At 43.6% G+C, this 22992-nt stretch overlaps 1 protein-coding gene across 1 annotated transcript; it reads right to left on the minus strand.

Moving 5' to 3' along the window:
- Positions 1–22701, minus strand: lcp2a (lymphocyte cytosolic protein 2a). Its single transcript, XM_038708135.1, has 21 exons — positions 22131–22701; positions 18353–18415; positions 18171–18217; positions 17728–17793; positions 13264–13289; positions 13105–13145; positions 12646–12832; positions 12261–12346; positions 12107–12167; positions 10002–10079; positions 9556–9581; positions 9059–9078; positions 8183–8284; positions 7336–7354; positions 7235–7247; positions 7044–7131; positions 5118–5170; positions 4163–4245; positions 3236–3310; positions 2766–2915; positions 1–556 (listed from the first exon to the last, which is right to left on the minus strand). The coding sequence occupies exons 1-21, from the start codon at positions 22203–22205 to the stop codon at positions 407–409; spliced, it is 1509 nt and encodes a 502-aa protein (XP_038564063.1). The 5' UTR covers positions 22206–22701; the 3' UTR covers positions 1–406.
- Positions 22702–22992: the final 291 nt, after the last annotated feature.

Consider the following 22992-nt stretch of genomic DNA (forward strand, 5'->3'; position numbering starts at 1 on the left):
TTGTAGGTACAACGAGGGCTTTATTTCGCTGAACACAGAACCAGACAGTTTTTTTCCATAAACATAGTTTGAATGTGTAGTATGCTTCAACTAAATGCTACAGAGCTACAGCATTTATCCAACAGCGTGACCTGGTGTCGTACAGAAGTTATAATTAAAACCTCCACTCAGAAATGTTTTAGAGCTTCTAAAGTTCTGAAGGGTTTATTGTCTCAAACTCTTCAGTTTCAGGACCAGAGTGCCGACACGAAGCTAGAAAAGCAAACAGTCAAAAGTAAGCAAATGAAGCAACATGTGCAAAAACCTTCCAGGTAACAGGCGTCTGAGGCGGACATTCATCTACACTCTGCCTGTTGGGTTTAGTTTGACTCATCCGGTCTGAGCTGATCTGATTCGGCTCATCCCGTCAGGACCAGTTCTGTCCAGTCATGTAGTATCCTGCCGGATCGGAGAGCAGACACTGGTTCTGCTGGCTGGAGCTGCGGTTTTTGGCGTCGATGAGGAGCAGAGGAGACTGGGAGTAATGGGAGATGATGCCGCTGACTGACGAGAAAGACTACAACACACACACACACACACACACACACACACACACACACACACACACATTAATGATTATCTGAGTTTTCCTGACCAATCACCAATCAGTTGTTAAAGCCAAACCATAGCCTTTTTGAAGTGGGTGTAGCTGCCGTGTCGTCCCGCGTTGGTTTGTGGACTATCGTTTTGAAGCTTCCAGATTGGCATTTTGGCCGTCGCCATCTTGTTTCTTAGGAACCGGACACGATCATATTCGGACAACAGGGAGGAGCTAGCCAGCTTGGTTAGCAAGATGCATCTGTAATTTATGTTAGCTGGAATATTAGCTGGGATGCTAATTTTAGCTAGCGGGTCGCCTGTAGCCTGATTGACAGGCCGCCATGGTAGCGACTTGTCGGTCAGCTTGTAGCCCCGCCCTAAAGCCTCCCCTGCTTCCTGGTCTCTGTTCCTCTAAATGGGACCATAATTTACTAAATGAACATCATGCTGTGTTGAAGAAGACTTGAAACTAGCGACTGAGACCATAAACTCATCAGGAAAGTGTTTACTGAGGGAATAAATCAGCTGACAAGTAGAAACATTTTCCCAGAGACTTCTATACAATCACACTTCTTTCTGCAGCCGCTGGAGTCGCCCCCTGCTGGCTGCTAGAGAGGACGCAGGTTTAAGGTCCTTCAGCGCTGGCTTCACATTGCAGACCCGGAGTTCCCGCTCGTATATAAGTCACATGACGTATGTTTGACCCGTCTATCTCCTTATGTGGACCTGCTCTTTTACTAGTCACTTGACTTCTTCAGTCACTAGAGGTTGCGGCCTAACACCAAATGTAAATATGGGTTGTAAAAGCTGCTGCGGCCGAGGACGGGCTGCCAAGTCACTCCTGGAGACAGTAAGCTATTCACCAGGATATGCTAACGTTAGCAGGTCCATTTCTTACACTTTAGCTGGTGTCTTTTTGGTTTAGAAACTCTTTGCATGCAGAGTATCTATAACTAGAGCTCCATGTACAAATGCTCTAGTGGCTGCTCGAAAAAGTCCATTAAGACTCTTCAGCTGATCCAGAATGCTGCAGCACGTGTTCTGACACGAACCAGGAAAAGAGATCACATTTCTCCTGTTTTAGCTTCTCTGCATTGGCTTCCAGTAAAATCCAGAATAGAATTTAAAATCATTCTTCTTACCTACAAAGCTCTTAATGGTCAGGCACCATCTTATCTTAAAGAGCTCATAGTACCTTACTACCCCACCAGAGCACTGCGCTCCCAGAATGCAGGTTTACTTGTGGTTCCTAGAGTCTCCAAAAGTAGACTAGGAGCCAGAGCGTTCAGCTATCAAGCTCCTCTCCTGTGGAACCAGGTTCCAGTTTGGGTTCAGGAGGCAGACACCATCTCCACATTTAAGAGTAGGCTTAAGACTTTCCTCTTTGATAAAGCTTATAGTTAGGGCTGGCTCAGGTGAGTCCTGAACCATCCCTTAGTTATGCTGCTATAGGCCTAGACTGCCGGGGGATTTCCCATGATGCACTGAGCTCCTCTCTCCTCTACTTTCTCTCCCTCTGTATGCAACCTCATCCCATTATTGCATGTTACTAACACAACTTCTCCCCTTTCTGGTAGTCTTGTGCTTTCTCGTCCCTCTCCTCTCTCCTCCTATCACTTCCTGCAGGTTTTCTGGCTCTGGTGCTGTGGAGTCTGGATCTGTGGTTGCGGGTCACCTGCTGCCCCCGTGTTCCTGCTCGACACCCTCTGCTGCAACGACTATTGTTACTAGTCTAATTGTTATTATTGTTATTATAATCATTAACATTACGATGGTTACCATTTCTCTCTCTCTCTCTCTCTCTCTCTCCTTCACCCCAACCGGTGGAGGCAGATGGTCGCCCACCCTGAGCCATGGTTCTGCTCGAGGTTTCTGCCTCTTAAAAGGAAGTTTTTCCTTGCCTCTGTCTCCTAGTGCTGCTCTTGGTGGGAACTGTTGGGCTTCTGTAAATATCATCACAGAGTACGGTCTAGACCTGCTCTTTTATGAAAAGCGCTGTGAGATAACTGTTGTTGTGATTTGGCACTATATAAATAAAACTGAATTGAATTGACACACTTAGGAGTTTGTCCGACAGCGTTGGGGCACTTGGGTGTTTGATTGGACAGTGACTGAGGATCAGCTCTCAGTAGATAACTTTACTTCTTCTGAAGGCTTCTAGTAAGTAACGTGTGCTTCAGGTTTACCTCCTGGACTTTGAGTCCAGTTCCCAGCAGGAACTCCTGGTTCTGCTGTCTGATCTGGATGTTGTAGACCTTGTCCTGGTAGAAGACCATCAGGGTGAAGGGCTGATTGGGCTGCTGCCGGGTGCTGTCCCTCACCAGGTAGGCCCCGTCCTCAACACAGACACAGAGACAGATATGAGGGGTGAATATCACCAGTCCTGAACTGGAACCAAGTACTGCACTTACTACTTTATACCTCTGCTCTACTACCGTTCAGAGGTAAGTTTTGTACTTTTTACTGCACTACATTTATTAGACAGCTGTATTTGGGCCTTAGTTCTTGTTTTTTTTATTTTTCTGATTTGGTTTTGAAACGGAATAATCCGATAGACGGATTTACCTCACACAGTATCTTTTCCCCCGTGGGAGACCGCCTCTTAGCACAACAACAATTTTTTAAATTAAAAATGGCAGAAAAGTGTTTGTGTTACCTTGTAGACTCGTTTCAGACAGCCCTCTGCCTGACCTCTGGTCACTCTACCCACGTACCAGCGAGGGTCCAGGTCCTGCAACGATACGTGGATACAAAACTGATCATTATCCTTTCAAAGAAACTACAGCGACTATCTAGATACAAAGATAGAAGGAAAAGAGGAATATAAATGATCAGAAATACAAACTATTAGTCTGAACCCATCACTGGGTAAAAAGGTTGAATACCATTTCTCTATACAAAACTTCGCTGTACCCTACGCCAAACCCTACCCTTCACCGTACCCTACGCCAAACCCTACCCTTCACCATACCCTACACTGTACCCTACCCTATGTTGTACCGTGTCCTACACAGTACCCGACACCGTACCCTATGCTGTACTGCACCCTTCGCCATACCGTACCATATGGCGTGCCCCACGCTGTACTGTACCCTACGCCGTACTGTACCCTATGCCATACTGTACCCTACGCCGTACCATACATGGTGCCCCACGCTGTACTGTACCCTACGCTGTACTGTACCCTATGCCGTACTGTACCCTATGCTGTACCATACATGGTGCCCCACGCTGTACTGTACCCTACGCCGTACCATACATGGTGCCCCACGCTGTACTGTACCCTACGCCGTACTGTACCCTACGCCGTACCATATATGGTGCCTCACGCCGTACTGTACACCAACACACAAGTAGAAATGCTCACAACGGCAAGTAGCCTCTGTTGTCAGCTACGGTGAAGACTCACCACAGGCGCATAAAGTGACCTTTAGAAGGAGGTTCAGGTCAGAAGGAAGTTCAGGTCAGAAGGAGGTTCAGGTCAGAAGGAAGTTCAGGTCAGAAGGAGGTTCAGGTTAGGGCCTAGTGAATGCATTATGTATATGAGGGCCCTTGCATAGACAGATAAACCTGTGTGTGTTACCTGTGTGCTGGCTGCTGAGGATGGAGGAGGACGAAATGACTGCCTGTCTGATCCAACAAAGCTGCCTCTTTGCTCTGCGATCGCTAAACAGAAACACACAAACTATAACTTTATAATTTTAATAATAATATACAACACAACAGGAGAAGAAATGAGTGACATCATGCCAGTTGAAATGACTGAAATTTTAAATAAAAAATGATCAATATAAAATTAACTTCATGACTTGAGTATTGTTTGTTAAATTTGCTAATTAGGCAGAGCACGCCCTCTAGTGTTTTCAGAGGCAGTCTGCAGACAGCTGCTGGATCACTGTGATGCTGAAGGAAACTTAAAACCAGAAAGATTCTCAGGAGGTTTTGCAGCGTCTCTCAGCGGATTTCTGGACGTTTGTTCAGGACAGACATCAGAGATTGTGATATCCTCAGGAAGTGGAGGAAAACTTAATGATCCAACACGTGTTTCATATCTGTGAGTTCAGATCTGATTCAGTTTGCCAGCACAAATGCTAAATTGTGAGAGAACCTAAATCTGATAATGGCATCTGTAAACTGGCTCGGAGTTGGTCCTTATACATGAGTACAAACTAGGTCGGAAGAAAAAGAGAAAGGAGCTGTGGGTACAGTTCACCTACTGTCGTAATATGGAAAGAAATATGACCGTCCATAACATGTTCTCTTCCTGGATAATTAAAAAGATATTTCAGATATGCTTACTTCTAATAGGGATTTTTACAGCTAGAATGTCCTTTGGCAAAATCAGTACCGTAACATGTGATACTTGACATAACACATGAAAATAAGAAAACTATTAAAAAGTCCACTGACGAAATCTTGACTAAAAGAAAGCAAAACAATTTCCAGTAAGTGACTAAAACTTAATTTTAAAATTCTTGTCAAAAACTTAGAGTTTAAACGTTTCTTTTATTGTTTGAGTTTGTGTCTTGGTTTCTTACCAGTTTGCAGTTTGTGAGGCAGAGATCCTGCAGAGGGGACGTTGGGAGGCAGGCTGCTCAAAAACAAACAAAACAAACACACATTATTCATTTTACTTTACTTTACTACCCCGTGAAGCTTTTGACCTCTAGAGGTGATGTGAGCAGTATATACTGTATTCATGAGGACATGATATCACAGAGAAAAAGAAAATGTCACTCTCAACTCGTCACTTATGGCCGCTTGGTCAAGACCCCCTAGCGTCGCTTTCGAACACCCTGGTACCTTTTAGTGTAATTTTTCAACTTGGTGGGGTTTAGGTGCCAAAACCACTTGGTTACCAAAAGTACTTGGTTAGGTTTAGGCACCAAAACCCAAAACCACTTGGTTACCAAAAGTACTTGGTTAGGTTTAGGCACCAAAACCACTTGGTTAGGTTTAGGCACCAAAACCACTTGGTTAGGTTTAGGCACCAAAACCACTTGGTTACCAAAAGTACTTGGTTAGGTTTAGGCACCAAAACCACTTGGTTAGGTTTAGGCACCAAAACCACTTGGTTACCAAAAGTACTTGGTTAGGTTTAGGCACCAAAACCACTTGGTTAGGTTTAGGCACCAAAACCACTTGGTTACCAAAAGTACTTGGTTAGGTTTAGGCACCAACAATAGTCGGTTAGGTTTAGGCACCAAAACCACTTGGTTATCAAAACTACTTGGTTAGGTTTAGGCACCAAAACTACTTGGTTACCAAAACCACTTGGTTAGGTTTAGGCACCAAAACCACTTGGTTACCAAAAGTACTTGGTTGGGTTTAGGCACCAAAATACTTGGTTACCAAAAGTACTTGGTTAGGTTTAGGCACCAAAAGCACTTGGTTAGGTTTAGGCACCAAAAGCACTTGGTTAGGTTTAGGCACCAAAACCACTTGGTTACCAAAACCACTTGGTTAGGTTTAGGCACCAAAACCACTTGGTTATGAAAAGTACTTGGTTAGGTTTCGGCACCAAAAGTACTTGGTTAGGTTTAGGCACCAAAACCACTTGGTTATCAAAACTACTTGGTTAGGTTTAGGCACCAAAACTACTTGGTTACCAAAACCACTTGGTTAGGTTTAGGCACCAAAACCACTTGGTTATCAAAACTACTTGGTTAGGTTTAGGCACCAAAACTACTTGGTTACCAAAACCACTTGGTTAGGTTTAGGCACCAAAACCACTTGGTTACCAAAAGTACTTGGTTGGGTTTAGGCACCAAAATACTTGGTTACCAAAAGTACTTGGTTAGGTTTAGGCACCAAAACCACTTGGTTAGGTTTAGGCACCAAAACCACTTGGTTATGAAAAGTACTTGGTTAGGTTTAGGCACCAAAACCACTTGGTTATGAAAAGTACTTGGTTAGGTTTAGGCACCAAAACCACTTGGTTATGAAAAGTACTTGGTTAGGTTTCGGCACCAAAACCACTTGGTTATGAAAAGTACTTGGTTAGGTTTAGGCACCAAAACCACTTGGTTACCAAAAGTACTTGGTTAGGTTTAGGCACCAAAACCACTTGGTTACCAAAAGTACTTGGTTAGGTTTAGGCACCAAAACCACTTGGTTACCAAAAGTACTTGGTTGGATTTAGGCACCAAAATCACTTGGTTCCCAAAAGCACTGACTGGCGTTATGTAATCAATAAAAACACTCCCTGTTTTTGTTTCTTACAGGAAATGAACACCAGTCCACTGGTTGTAAGTCTGGTTTCTGGGCCACCGATCCACCCCAACCACCTCCTTACTATGACTTTTCTGTTAAATATCCTAAGCTTCCCTTTATAGTTAAAAAGCTGATGCTACAGGGCTTCCCGCAGTGCATTACAAACTGATGCTAACAGGTCTTGACCAAACGTCCATATGGGACGACTTGGGTGTTAGAAGGGGTTGTTGTTTCCTTTTATTTCTTCATACCTGTCTGTTTGGCGTGAGGAGGGTCCGGGGAGTCCAGGGCGTGGGGGCAGACCTTTATTTTGGAGAGGGAACGTGTTGTGTTTAGGAGCTGGAAGACAGAAGTGGGAATTTAGGGTTAGGGTTAGAATCGCCCTGGGATATCTTTCTGTGAGTTATTTTATGGGGAAGAGGGGAGAAAAAAAAAATCTCACCGTCATCATGTGTCTGTTGATGAGAGAGGAGAGAAGAAAAAGGATCAGAGCTCGTTCTGGACAAATTCATCATCACAATAAAACTTAGAATAGCAACTTACCTCTCTCCTCCCATCAGACCTGTAAACCAAAGCACACACAGAAATCTGATTATTACCAAATAACTTCAATACGCTGTTTCATCATCTCACAACGTTTTTATGAAGAATACAAGTTTAAAAAACTATACAAAAACCTAAATTAATAATATGACAGCTTTGGAGGAAGTACTCAGGTCCTTTACTGCAGTAAAAGTATTAACTCAGCAGTTTACAAATACTGTGTTCTTAGCAAAAGTCTTGCATTTCAAGTGTTACTGCAGTAAAAGTACTTGTACCACCCTCCATGTCCCTGTTGTACTATTACTGTTTATCTCCTCTCCTCAGATTCTTCTTCCTCCTCATTAATGTAAGGCCAGATGTTGCTGCTGCAGCTCATTCTGATCTGTTCACCTTCACAACGGTTTTTCGACAATATCATTATAATAAATCATCACATCTGATGAGCTCAAACCATGAAACGTTTGGCATTTATGCAAGTAAAATTATTTAAACATCTTAAATAAATAAAAAAATTCAATAAACTGATGAATGGACTAATCGATCAGCTGCACTTGTATAAACTGGAATAGTTGGAAGTTTAATTTATAAAGTCTCCATATACTGTACAGTAACTAAAGCTGTCAGATTAATGTAGGGAAGTAAGAAGAACAATATTTATAAACTAATAATACTCAAGTGAAGTACCTCAAAGGTGTACTTCAGTATGGTACTTGGGTAAATGTACTGACTAACGTTTCACCCCTGTAAGATGATCACACTAACACACCGGAAATAAAACACAAACTCAAACACATTGAGATAATTGTTTGATTAGAGGAAAAGTCTTGAATGGCTGGTGTTCGCTGACCTGCTGGGAGGAGGTCTGGTGGCTACGGAGTTGCTCCTGCCGGACGGAGGAAGAACAGGAGGTTTGGACCAGGTGGGAGGATCAGGTACGTCCGACTGAGGCCTGAACACAGAAACACCAATGTTGACGATTAAAGGAAAGGTTCAGATTTTTTCACATCTACCTGAAAGGCACCGTGGGTTGTAACGATTCTTTCCATGAAACATCCTGTGGACTGATCTCTATGTGAAGAACCCGAGATGGTTTTACTAAATGATTTATGTAACTGCTCCCCTCCAGCGCCAACAGTGTACAAACAATAGCTAACGTTAGAAATGGAGTCCGCTAACGTCAAGAAACAAACAGCACAGTCCAAAGTCAAAGCTAATATTACTGCAAAGCATGTCAAACATACTGTGGTTTTAGCCGGCTAGTTAGCCAACGTTAGCTTGGTTGCAAAATATTTTCTAGAGTGTATAGCGTCAGCTAATTCATCCAGAATCCTGGAGCTAATCTCTGGCTGGTAGACTGCCGTGGGCAGGCTCCTTTGTTGGTTGGCAGGCAGCTTTATTTAAAAAAACATCTAATAATTATTATTTTTCTTATTTTCACTAATATCTTAAACGTGTATTTTAGTCTTTTCAATGTTTTCTTGCTTTTATCTTGTATTGTTTTTGTATTATTGTCTTTTGGGTATTATTGTCTTTACACTTGTTAAAGCACTTTGTAACTTGTTTTTGAAAAGTGCTCTACAAATAAAGATTATTATTATTATTATACGTACTGAGTAAGATACAGTGTAAAACTCAACTCTGTAATGGTCTCTGAACTCATTCTCTAAAACCTCTGACAGTGACATGGCAAAATATAAATGTATTTAAGGGTTTTTGTACTTACCTCCGAGAATGTCCGCCCGGCTGTAAGAAAAACATAAAGACCAAAGGTTACAAAGAAGTTTACAGTGGTGGAGTTCCTCAAGGTTCTGTTTGTGGTCCCTTGTTGTTTTCAGTTTTCTGTTACTCACATAATCACTCACTCACACATCGTCAACCCCTTATCCTGCGTACGGGGTTGTGAAAAAACAACAAGCCAATCACACTCACACCTTTAGAGTATTTATTATTTATTATTATTCAGAGTCACCAATTAATCTGCGCCCTCCGGAGCACCCGGAGAGAACCCACGCAGACACAGAACATGCAAAATTCACACAGAAAGGCTGGGAACCACCAAGCTTCCTCATGTAATCAGTTAGCATGTAATTTCTGAGGGTGAACTAGTGAAAGAAATATCCTTCACTTCAGATCCTTTTCAGTATATTTACATAGCTGATAACCGCATGATCTGATGAGTAACTCAACTACCGTTCAATAAAGTGTAGTTTAAAAACTCACCCTGTCCACTGTGTTGCGATGAGGTCCTGTGGAGAAGAAAAAATTAAATGTAATTATGACGAAAACATCAGATTCAGATTTCAGATGATTAAATCGATAGTTATTATAGACGGCTAATCCATCACATTTAATTTCATTAAATGATTGCATTACATTAGCACAGTTTTTTAGAGAAGCCGACTGCTGCAAAAAAAACTTTGAAGAAAACAGATAATGAAGTTGGTGAAAACAATACAATAAAATAAAGATGATAGTAATAAAAGAAAATGGCTGATCCATTATTCACGCATCAAAAGTAGAAACTCTGGAACTCAGATATCAGAGGTCCCTAATCTTTGGTCTGCAGGTAATTTTTCATAGACATGACATGAACAAATTAATCTATAAACTAATGAGGGATTTGGAAAAATCAGCAGAAAGGGAAACTAATCATGGTTCAGTGTTACCTCTGCTGGGGGATGCGTTGGATCCTGGATCTCTGCCCGGTTTGTGTTCACGGAAGACCTGCGGCGGTGGCGGAGGAACTGAACACAACACAAGAGTAACCAATCATGAGCACTGTTAGAGTCACATGACCTGTTTGTAATATTCTCCAGTTCTTTTTCTTGTTGATGCATTCCTAATGTTTTATTCACTCCCTGCCTCTTTATTCTCGTCCTTTATCCGTGATTACTATTATTTTTCTACCAACGGCTCCGTTCTACAACACACGGAGCCAGACGGAGCCGCTGTTCCATATATGGTCATTTTCTCTGCACAGCAACGCTCAGTCTGTCCGCTCAGCCTGGTAACATGCTTCAGGTCTTGGTCAATCAGAAGACAGTGGGCTTTGAGAGGGGGAGCCTTAAAGAGACAGGAGCATCCCACGTGTTCTCATCTCAATGCATCATAACTGACGCTTTCAGAAAGCGTGACAAAGCGTAAGTATTTTATGCTATAGGTACCCTTCAGTGTCCGTATGAAACGCCACCTGCTGTAGGGTTAGCCAGTCACCATGTATAAAGTCAGTGACTTAGGTTTAGATACAAACATTTCTGATGGTAGTGGTAAGGGTAGGGGCTTCGGGCTTCAACACCTTTAACACGAACGTAGCTAGCTAGCTAGCACTTCCAGTCTGCACGAGACGGCCGAGAGCGTCTCATAGAGACGCACCCGGTGTGTCCTAATGAGACGCTGAAGGGTAGCTTTGGCGTCAAATAGCTATGTTTTGTCACTTTTTCTGACAGTGTTGGTATTGGACGCCCTGAGATGAGAACGTCTGTGGAACATACAGCTTGTTTCAGACAAAGGCTGAAATGAAGAGCCAGTATAAGACAGAATATTTATTTTTTGAACTCTGAATCATGCAAAGCTGCCATACAGAAGTCACAGAACTACAATGTAGGACTTGAAATGTGGTTAAGTTTAGGCACCAAAGTACTCAGTTAGGTGTAGGAAAAGATTGTGGTTTGGGTTAAAAATAACTACACTACTTACATCGACAAACGAACACCCGTCTCTAGGTTGAAAGTCTGGTTTCTGGCTCACCGTCCTTCCCAACCACCTCCTTACTTGGACTTCTGTGTTAAATATCCTACACCTACCTTTACTGTTCAAAACTGATGCTAGAGAGCTTCACCCACTGTGTTGAACTATGACACTATGACAGGAACCTTCTCTCACAGCTGGACGCCCTCACTTCAGACCTTCTCAGCCTCTGCATCCGTTCTCATCTATCATTGACTCAACCCTAGAATCTATACTCTGAATGGCCTTTTCAGCTTCCCCTGGTGCTCCGAATTCACCCTGACTTCATCCACCTTTAACCCTTCTCATCGTCCCGTCTATCTGACATCACCATCCACACTTCAGACTCTCTCATATTCACACTCTGAAGGCATAAAACAGATCTATCTCAGCCAGTACGAGCCGCTGACCAAATACAGCTCCAGGTGTGCCGCAAAGGCATCACCGCAACACCCACTGGTTCTCCCCGAAACAGGAAAGATGGCTGCGTCTCTGCATTTCAGGCACATCCCCAGAACGCTATTTAGGCCAATCTTTCAGCATCTGTGAAGCGTCATCAGCATCCAGACTGGGGGTCTCAGATCAGATAATCTGGCTCTAATCACCTCAGGTGGAAACACACGTGAGATGGACCCCCCAACACTGAGTCTCCCTCTGCTCGGTGCATCCTCCAAGACCAGCCTAACAGACGATACCATCACCCCTCCCCTTTACATCCATTCAGACACCACGCCACCAAGATAGTTGTACTATGATTCTCAGGGTTCTGCAACGTCTCTCTCTGGCTTCTAAGCTGATTACTGGCCGTTTGCTCTGGCCGGACATCAGAGACTATGATATCCCTGGGAAGTGGAAGTGACTCTGAATGATTCAGCACTTGTTTCATGATCTGACTGAGTTATGACTGAGGAGGAGGAGTCAGATTCACCTCCTGCAGTATCTTTGCTTGCCTTCTGAGGGGTCGTTAGTCTTTTTCCTGCTGGATGTCTGTTATAGACCAGAGCGATGAGTTAAATTAAAGAGGAGTTCAGAGAAGGTTACTCACATTTATCAGTTTGTCTTTGGGGGTGTGGCGAGTGGTCTCTTCTAGAGGAGGACTCTCCAGGCTGCACAAACACAGCGGCGGTTGGTTAGTCGTTTGGTTAACTGAAGTGGTGAATCGCAGCGTAAAGAGTTGACTGCTGTTTAAAATGACTCACCATCCGAGAGGGCGGTGCAGACAGGGCGGAGACTGGGGGGCGGGGACACAACGCAGGGGGCGGGCCTCTGGATGACACATGATTATCTACACACAGACACACACAAGTGTTGGGTTTTAACAGTTTCCTAGAAACTGTCAGTCATTTCATATCTATCAACTACGAGCTGTAACTCACGCCGCTCTCTCACTCATTCAGTGGTGAAACTGATCAGGGGTGAGATAAACGCTGCAGCAGCAGAAGTCTTAGTGAATGCGTTTGCACATAACTTTTCAGAGATCACTGTCAGATCCATCCGAGACGTGTATATGATCTCTGAGCGTGTGAAGGGATTTGTAAGAATCACTGATCCATGAAAGAGACTTTACACTAAGGCTCATGTTACCTATGTAGTCACTGTCTCCGATGGGCAGGGTGGGACACAGCTTGTGAGCCATGTCCTCTGGAGGTTCGGAGGGAGGAGGCTCGTAATCGTTGGTGCAGTCATCATTCGGGGACTCGTAGTCCCCCCCACTGCCCTCCTCATCACCACTGTACGGACTCTCGTAGTCATCATCAAACTCTTCATCGTCCTGATGGAGCGGAGGAAAGACGGAGAGGGTATGACAGAGAACAGCATAGAAACCGTCCTGAACAACCACTGATCATCGTCCTACAAACCTGCAACCAGCCAGCAAATGTAACTGAAGAGCAGCTCGTTAGTTTTCAGTGTTAGTTAGAATAAACGTTTAACATCATTAAGCCTCATCAAACACAATCCCAACAGTGTCAATGATGAAAAAAGGTTAGGAAAGTGGAGTTAAAAGGAAAGAAAAAGAGACTGAAAGAGAACTGATGGACGTACAAACTCGTCTTCGGCCCAACCCTGAACTTCAGCAGTGGTCTCTGCAGAAGAGAAAGCAGCACGTTAGCAGCTCACATCTGAACAAACTAACATCTTTATGCAATTAACATCACTGGTGCTGCAGCAGCACAGAGACAGAAATACGTTCAGAGTTCCTACCTGGTTCGTGATATTTAGGTGTTGATCTGTGATGGAAACACAGAGAGGAAGAACTTTATTATTACCTCCATCATCACAGCAGCAACAGAACTGCTGGCCTGAATTACATCAATAATAACTGAAGTAGTCTAATAAAATCTAAATCAGCTCCAGAGCCTCTGTCACGTGCATGCAGCGACAACACCGCCGCTAACAAGACACAGTCCTCTAAAACCGAAAAACAACCGGCGCACAGCTCAACACAGACTCCAGGTAAGGATAGCCCGTCAGGCCAAACGGGATTCAGATCGATGTTGGGTTAAAACAACAACAAAACAAGGTCTGAGTCACGGAGAGACCTCCTTGTTTAGGATAGAAATGATATGCCTACAAAATCCCTGACTTTGTGCAAGTGTACCTGGAAGAACTGATGCTGTTTGAAGGCAAAGGGTGGTCTGTCTAATCAGCCAATCACATGGCAGCAACTCAATGCATTTAGGCATGTAGAAGAGTATATATACACACAGTGGGAACGGAAAGTATTCAGACCCCTTTAAATTTTTCACTCTTTGTTTCATTGCAGCCATTTTCCAAAAATTAAAAAAGTTCATTTTATTTCTCAGTAATGTACACTCAGCACCCCATCTTGACAGAAAAAAACAGAAATGTAGAAATTTTAGCAAATTTATTAAAAAAGAAAAACTGAAATATCACATGGTCATAAGTATTCAGACCCTTTGCTCAGTATTTAGTAGAAGCACCCTTTTGATCTAATACAGCCATGAGTCGTTTTGGGAAAGATGCAACAAGTTTTTCACATCTGGATTTGGGTATCCTCTGCCATTCCTCCTTGCAGATCCTCTCCAGTTCTGTCAGGTTGGATGGTAAACGTTGGTGGACAGCCATTTTCAGGTCTCTCCAGAGATGCTCAGTTGGGTTTAAGTCAGGGCTCTGGCTGGGCCATTCAAGAACAGCCACGGAGTTGTTGTGAAGCCACTCCTCCGTTATTTTAGCGGTGCGCTTAGGGTCATTGTCTTGTTGGAAGGTAAACCTTCGGCCCAGTCTGAGGTCCAGAGCGCTCTGGAAAAGGTTTTCGTCCAGGATATCCCTGTACTTGGCCGCATTCATCTTTCCCTCGATTGCAACCAGTCGTCCTGTCCCTGCAGCTGAAAAACACCCCCACAGCATGATGCTGCCACCACCATGCTTCACTGTTGAGACTGTATTGGACAGGTGATGAGCAGTGCCTGGTGTTCTCCACACATACCGCTTAGAATTAAGGCCAAAAAGTTCTATCTTGGTCTCATCAGACCAGAGGATCTTATTTATCGCCATCTTGGAGTCCTTCAGGTGTTTTTTAGCAAACTCCATGCGGGCTTTCATGTGTCTTGCACTGAGGAGAGGCTTCCGTCGGGCCACTCTGCCATAAAGCCCCGACTGGTGGATTGCTGCAGTGATGGTTGACTTACTACAACTTTCTCCCATCTCCCGACTGCATCTCTGGAGCTCAGCCACAGTGACCTTTGGGTTCTTCTTTACCTCTCTCACCAAGGCTCTTCTCCCCCGATAGCTCAGTTTGGCCGGACGGCCAGCTCTAGGAAGGGTTCTGGTCGTCCCAAACGTCTTCCATTTGAGGATTATGGAGGCCACTGTGCTCTTAGGAACCTTAAGTGCAGCAGAAATTTTTTTGTAACCTTGGCCAGATCTGTGCCTTGCCACAATTCTGTCTCTGAGCTCTTCAGGCAGTTCCTTTGACCTCATGATTCTCATTTGCTCTGACATGCACTGTGAGCTGTAAGGTCTTATATAGACAGGTGTGTGGCTTTCCTAATCAAGTCCAATCAGTATAATCAAACACAGCTGGACTCAAATGAAGGTGTAGAACCATCTCAAGGATGATCAGAAGAAATAGACAGCACCTGAGTTAAATATGAGTGTCACGGCAAAGGGTCTGAATACTTATGACCATGTGATATTTCAGTTTTTCTTTTTTAATAAATTTGCAAAAATTTCTACATTTCTGTTTTTTTCTGTCAAGATGGGGTGCTGAGTGTACATTACTGAGAAATAAAATGAACTTTTTTGATTTTTGGAAAATGGCTGCAATGAAACAAAGAGTGAAAAATTTAAAGGGGTCTGAATACTTTCCGTACCCACTGTATATATATATATAGGTACAGTATCTCACAAGAGTGAGTACACCGCTTTCATCTCCGTAAATATCTGATTCTATCTTTTCATGTGACAACACTAAAGAAATAACAGTGAGCATGCAGCTTGTATAACAGTGTAAAGTAGTGAGCGTGTAGTGAGCGTGCAGCTTGTAGAACAGTGTAAAGTAGTGAGCGTGCAGCTTGTATAACAGTGTAAAGTAGTGAGCGTGTAGTGAGCGTACAGCTTGTATAACAGTGTAAAGTAGTGAGCGTGCAGCTTGTATAACAGTGTAAAGTAGTGAGCGTGCAGCTTGTATAACAGTGTAAAGCAGTGAGCGTGCAGCTTGTATAACAGTGTAAAGCTGTGAGCGTGCAGCTTGTATAACAGTATAAAGTAGAGAGCGTGCAGCTTGTATAACAGTGTAAAGCTGTGAGCGTGCAGCTTGTATAACAGTGTAAAGTAGTGAGCGTGCAGCTTGTAAAACAGTGTAAAGTAGTGAGCGTGCAGCTTGTATAACAGTGTAAAGCAGTGAGCGTGCAGCTTGTATAACAGTGTAAAGTAGCGAGCGTGCAGCTTGTATAACAGTGTACAGTAGTGAGCGTGCAGCTTGTATAACAGTGTACAGTAGTGAGCGTGCAGCTTGTATAACAGTGTAAAGTAGCGAGCGTGCAGCTTGTATAACAGTGTACAGTAGTGAGCGTGCAGCTTGTATAACAGTGTAAAGCTGTGAGCGTACAGTTTGTAAAACAGTGTAAAGTAGTGAGCGTACAGCTTGTAGAACAGTGTAAAGTAGTGAGCGTGCAGCTTGTATAACAGTGTAAAGTAGTGAGCGTACAGCTTGTAAAACAGTGTAAAGTAGTGAGTGTGCAGCTTGTATAACAGTGTAAAGTAGTGAGCGTGCAGCTTTTATAACAATGTACAGTAGTGAGCGTGCAGCTTGTAAAACAGTGTAAAGTAGCGAGCATGCAGCTTGTATAACAGTGTAAAGTAGCACGCTTGTGTAACAGTGTAAAGTAGTGAGTGTACAGCTTGTATAACAGTGTAAAGTAGTGAGCGTACAGCTTGTATAACAGTGTAAAGTAGTGAGTGTGCAGCTTGTATAACAGTGTAAAGTAGTGAGCGTGCAGCTTGTATAACAGTGTAAAGTAGTGAGCGTGTAGCTTGTAGAACAGTGTAAAGTAGTGAGCGTACAGCTTGTAGAACAGTGTAAAGTAGCGAGCGTGCAGCTTGTATAACAGTGTAAAATAGTGAGCATGTAGCTTGTATAACAGTGTAAAGTAGTGAGCGTGCAGCTTTTATAACAGTGTAAAGTAGCACGCTTGTGTAACAATGTAAAGTAGTGAGCGTGCAGCTTGTATAACAGTGTAAAGTAGTGAGCGTGCAGTTTGTATAACAGTGTACAGTAGCGAGCGTGCAGCTTGTATAACAGTGCAAAGTAGCATGCTTGTGAAACAGTGTAAAGTAGTGAGCGTACAGCTTGTATAACAGTGTAAAGTAGTGAGCGTGCAGCTTGTATAACAGTGTAAAGTAGTGAGCGTGCAGCTTGTATAACAGTGTAAAGTAGCACGCTTGTCTAACAGTGTAAAGTAGTGAGCGTACAGCTTGTATAAGAGTGTACAGTAGTGAGCGTGCAGCTTGTATAACAGTGTAAAGTAGTGAGCGTGCAGCTTGTATAACAGTGTAAAGTAGCGAGCGTGCAGCTTGTATAACAGTGTAAAGTAGCGAGCGTGCAGCTTGTATAACAGTGTAAAGTAGTGAGCGTACAGCTTGTATAACAGTGTAAAGTAGTGAGCGTGCAGCTTGTATAACAGTGTAAAGTAGCGAGCGTGCAGCTTGTATAACAGTGTAAAGTAGTGAGCGTGCAGCTTGTGTAACAGTGTAAAGTAGTGAGCGTGCAGCTTGTATAACAGTGTAAAGTAGCGAGCGTGCAGCTTGTATAACAGTGTAAAGTAGTGAGTGTACAGCTGTACAGCTTGTATAACAGTTTAAAGAAGTGAGCGTGCAGCTTGTATAACAGTTTAAAGAAGTGAGCGTGCAGCTTCTGTAACAGTGTAAAGTAGTGAGCGTGCAGCTTGTGTAACATTGTAAAGTAGTGAGCGTGCAGCTTGTGTAACATTGTAAAGTAGTGAGTGTACAGCTTGTATAACAGTGTAAATCTGCTGTCCCCTCAAAATAACACCTCACACAGCCGTTAATGTCTAAACCGCTGGCAACTAAAGTGAGGACACCCTTCAGTGAAAATGTCCACATTGGACCCAATTAAATTGGTGCACTTACAGAATACAGTAGTGAGTGTTTTAAATGAGTAAAAACAAAAACAGCTGTGCGTACTTTTTACCAAACAGGCCTCTTTTCTCCTCCTTCTTGCTGATTTCTGTGCTTATCTTGGAGATCATCCTGAGGAGACGCAGACAGACACAAAAAGGTTATCCAAACTTGTCTTCATCAGTAACAATGTGGTGAGATCCACCTGTCTCTGGTCTAACCTGTTATCTGGCTCTACTACCTTCTTCCAAGTGTCACAAAATAACCATAAACACAAAACATTTCTGACCTCTGATGATTCCAGATGTGAACCCCTGCAGGTAAGCAGCAGGTCTTACGGACATCTCTCACCTGATAGGCTAACATCAAGTTAAATCTACACACTAAACTCTGGGACCTCTGACTGAGTAAACGTGGCCCCTGGTGGGACCTGGTCTGCAATGCTCAAACTGTCTCCGCCAAAAGCTTGCTGCTGTGTTCATCATGTCGGCCCTTCGTTTCATACTCACGGAGCGTGGAGCTTCGGGAACTTCTGCAGGTCGTTCTCACTCAGGTTCTGCAGAAACAAGAGAGAACAGATGTCACATGTGATGGTGCAGTGTGTAAACAATCACCACCTCCTCCTTTCCTTCAGAAGGCTTTCACTAGATGTCAGGCTGTTAATTTCCAATTTGTTTGTTTGTGAACTCACCACAAATCTGGCACCGTTGATAGAGTTCTTCAGGACGGCTTTATCACATCCGGATAGATTCATCTGCACACACAAATTAACACATAGTAACTCAGTCTTCTCGTTTCCTTTCCTACCCTGTCCTTTCTTTCCCTATCTCCTACTTTCCTCTAACTTTCCTTACCATCTCCTTTCCTTCTGTACTTCCTAATGTCCTTCTCCATCTCCTCCTTTTTTCTCTCTCTTGTTCTTTTCTGCCCCATTTGAATTTCTGTTGTGGATACTGCTTGCATATGCTTGATTTGTTTGCCTCAGTTTGGACTCACCTGCTCCTACATGTTGTTCACCATTTTATTATCTAGAATAAACACTATTATCTGCTCTGTCTGTGTGTCCTGCGTTTTGGGTCCAAATCCCTTTGTTTCCTGTGTAAAAACATTTGTGAAAGTCGTATCGAGCTGCAAGCAAATTGCTGCAACCAAACCTCCTACATGTTAGTTTAGGGCCCAGAGTTTTCAGTCTCAGGTCGGTTTTCTCAGAGTTGTGCTTTTCTTGTCCCGGTTTAGTCCTGCTGGCTTTTGTGTATGAATGTTTGTTATTTAAGATTTTGCTGCTGAACGGAAACATTTCAAAAGCCACAACCAAAATGTTCACAACATTTACTTATCATTTGTCTTATGGGTTAAATTTATCACATTTAAATGAACACACACTCAGATATCCATCTTTATGCAGATGACACCGTCTTGTATACATCTAGCTCCTCTTCAACTCAAACTATATCAAGATCAACAATCTGTCGTTCTTCACAAGACAAGAGTGCGTTTTATTCCCAAGAACCAATATTTGCAGTACCCATCCTGCATTAAGCATTAAGAGCAACTGGCACAGACACTAAACATGTTTCTTCTGTCATAATAACATGACAGCCGAGTATCACATCTGTGCTGCATGATGCAACTCAAGAGATTAAAATCGAGCTCATTACCGCAAACTACATGAAACAGTGGGCTGGTTCTCGGCTGCAACATGAAGTGGACTTTATTTAGTCTTTATTTAGAGAGGGGTCCTGCAGAAGCTGCAACATATTAAAACCACAGTTAAAACCACAGATCTCAGATCTGCTGAACTCCAGTTGCTCCTGATACAAAAAAAATGCTCACACTTCACTACTCTGTTAAAGGTTAAATGATAATGGTACATTTTTCCCTGTTAAAAGGTGGAAATTATGCAGAACCTGCTGTAGTTGATTCTGTGCTTCAGCTGGACAAATTCAGAGTCAGTGATTCTGATCCAGTGCACGTCTTTTTGTCAGATTCAGCGATAATCTCCTCACAGTCCACTAATCTCCATTCTGTGTGAGCGCCGAAAAACAATCTGGTGTTTGTACTGAGCCCTGGCTCTGTAAATGGGAAACAAACAAAGTGGAGGACTTGCCACACAACGCTACTCCAGCCATTCCTGCTATGACGTGTGTCCCAATAACGTTAAATGATTTGCCCACGGACATTCTGCTTACTTTCAGGTTCACTAAAACGTGCTGTTGTTGGAAGCTGTACAAAAAAAACAATATAGGCCATTTGTGCAGCTCGTTATTAAGACCCATCTTTATATTCATTGTGGCAGCGACCTCTAGTGGCCAAACGACAGCAGCAAAGGAGGGAGTTGGGTGAAGTATTGTATATCTACATAAAGTCCTCGTAAGGAGGCAGGATGGGGTGGTGGACGGGTCAAACCCTGGACTTTAACTCAGGAGAACAGAGTTTGAGTCACATCTGAAACCAAGTAAATGTTATAGCATTTCTGACTCTCGTCACGTGACTTTCATGATTTACTTACTTTAACGCAAACCACAAAGTTTTCCTAAACCAAACCGCAACCGTTTCATAACGTTAACCAAGTGTTTAATGTCATGTGACTTACATAATGTAGGTAACGCTCATAGGTGTTGTTTTGAGAGGCATGGATAAAACAACCTATGTTGTGGTTTAGGTTGGAGGACTTGAGCTGTTGTCATATTTGCTATTAACACGTCCTCATACCTAAACAACAAAGTAGGTCGATTTCCAAGTGTCCCGAAATGACATTTATGGCCGTTGGAAAGTCCAACCGGATCAGTCCAGCGACAGGCGTGATGTTTAATGTGTGGAAAATGTTTGCTCATGGTTTGGTTAGAGTAAGTCACGTGACCAAAGTCTCTAGCGCCATCTAACTTGGCTGAAGACTCAAAATAACTCAACATTCACTTAGTTCACACGGGACTCGTAACACCATTTGACAGATTTGACCTACCTACCTACTTACACGGATGTCGTCTCATTTTATAACATGTCATCTGACTTCCTATATTGCAACGATTGTACGGCCTCTAGAGGTTGTAAAAAACATAAACACGGGTCATAATAAGCAGCATAATAATCTACCTATAAGTCCATTTTTCTGGTGAGAAAGGACTGACGACACATACGAGTGTTTCCTGTTTCAGTCCAGTGAAAGACTTACTGTATGTTATGTGTTACAAGTCACGTGACGTCTAACTCGTTGTAAACGTTATTTTGGTCCGGTTTAGGCAACAAAACTACTTGGTTAAGTTTAGGAAAAGATCGTGGTTTGGGTAAAAATCAAAATAACTATATTTACTTGGTTTCCCATGGGACTCTAACGCCGTTCTCCTGAGTCAAAGTCCTGGGTCGGACCCGTTCACCTCTTTACGCAGACTTTGTCAGTATTTATAATACATCATTAGGCTTCCTCCGTTGCTACTGTCGTACAGCCACTAAGAATTAATCTATATGAACATTTTCTGGTGAGGACGGACTGCAGTTAATGACAGTATGCTAACCCACAACATATGCTGTTTTTCCATTACCAGTACCAGGTCGACTCAGCTCGGTTTGGCCCTGCTCCGTTTTCCATTGCAGATAGCACCCTTCAATGTAGGTTGTCATCATAGCAACGCCACACACAACTGTCGCGACGTAATTATCAATGCGACCCACACACAGCTGTCTCTTGATTTAAGTTAAGCGGTATGAAAACCTTCCAGCTGTGTTTTCCTCTGCTGTTGTTGCTGCAGCGGTCTGTGTGATGGCGGGAGCAGAGGGCTCTGTGAGCAGGCGGCTGGCCGGCCTCACACGCTCCTCCCGCGGGTCGCAGCAGGCTTCCCCGCCGCCACTCGCGGAGCTCCTCAACTCCGAAAATATTCAAGCACATTTTTGTTCGGCCATCACTTCTTGTAAAACTGTCAATATTTGAAATCTACACAGCTGATTTCTCACCTCAAAACTTCTCAGAAGTGGATTTAGTGATGAAATTACATACGAAAACTGTAAAATATAAAACTTCCTGTTGCTGGCCTCTGTCTGGCACACTGATGCAGTGAATAGTGAATATTCTCTCTGACCAATCAGCAGTCTGCTGTGTTTTCACGTTACATTTTAGTTTCCCTCAGCTCGCTTGGAACCTCGAAGGAGGTGAAAAAAAGTACCTGGAAGCAGGTACAGGTCCAACTTTTCCACAGTGGAAACCCAAACAAAGGCGTGTCGAGCTGGTACCGTACAGTGGAAAAGGGGCAATAGCTGACATTAGTAACTTGCTGTGTTGTTGTTCACTTTGTATCTCAGTGTTTGTCATGATGTTTGATCACTTACTCCACCTTTAACTGATTTCAGAGCAAAAGCTCACCCTGTAAATGCTGAGGGGATCGAGCCTGAGCTGTTGGATGTGATAGATTGTGTAACTGCAGCGAGTTTGAAGTGTCAGTTAAAAGAAAGAGAGAGAGTACGGTCGGAGGTCTCACCCTCTTCAGGTAGTCTGCCAGCTGCTGTGGGCTCCACCCCATCACCTCTGACCTGTAAGGCGCTCCAGAACTCATCGTGCGTCCGTCCAGCTGATGTCAAACCGAAGACTTCTGCTCTAACAGGAACAGACCACCATCTGAGTGAAGGAAGGTCACCTGGAGATGAGTTTTTCACCCTTACAGCCTCAGCAGGTCTGTTATTAGTTTCCCCGGTCCTGACGTCGGCCCTGCTGCTGTTCTTCAGTCGGATGTCTGAGGCTCGACGGGCCGCCTCGTTCCTCACCACTCCTTTCTACGAAGTGTGAAACCCAAACTTCTCCTGAAGACTCACAGAAAACTAAAATAACTGTCAACCGTCTTCAGAAAGATTTACTTCCTCAATTCACCTAACCGCTTTCTATCTCTCCGAGAATCTTTCCAAGCAGAGAAACCAGAGAGAAGAAAGCAAAGCGCAGGCCGACATGACACTGAGGAACCAAAATGGCTTCCTTCTTTCTCTCTCTCTCTCTCTCTTCCACTCCTTTTATATGTCTCTACCTCTTTACCTCTCTTTCCTCTTCTATCCCTCCCTCCTTCTCTCTCTCTCTCTCTCTCTCTCTCTCTCTGTCTCAGAGGAAGTGACTGTGCAGAGGGGGGGAGATGAAGGCAAGATCCTCCTCCCCCTGCCTGACCACAGAGCGGAACAGATGCTGCAGATGCACCCACTCGCTGCAGCTCACCGGCTGACGTGAAACACGAAGCACTGTTAAAAACAACCAAGGTGGCAGGAAGATACAGACTCTGGATCAGCTGGAGAGTGCGGTCTGATCTCCGTAGCATCTGTGGCGCCGACGTTTAACACTGAACCCGGGTCAGATTCAGG

The sequence above is a fragment of the Micropterus salmoides genome, unplaced genomic scaffold (genome assembly GCF_014851395.1).
Source record: "Micropterus salmoides isolate LMB-PRFRI ecotype aquatic unplaced genomic scaffold, ASM1485139v1 Ms_hic_scaffold_9, whole genome shotgun sequence".
In the NCBI taxonomy this organism is placed as follows: Eukaryota; Metazoa; Chordata; class Actinopteri; order Centrarchiformes; family Centrarchidae; genus Micropterus; species Micropterus salmoides.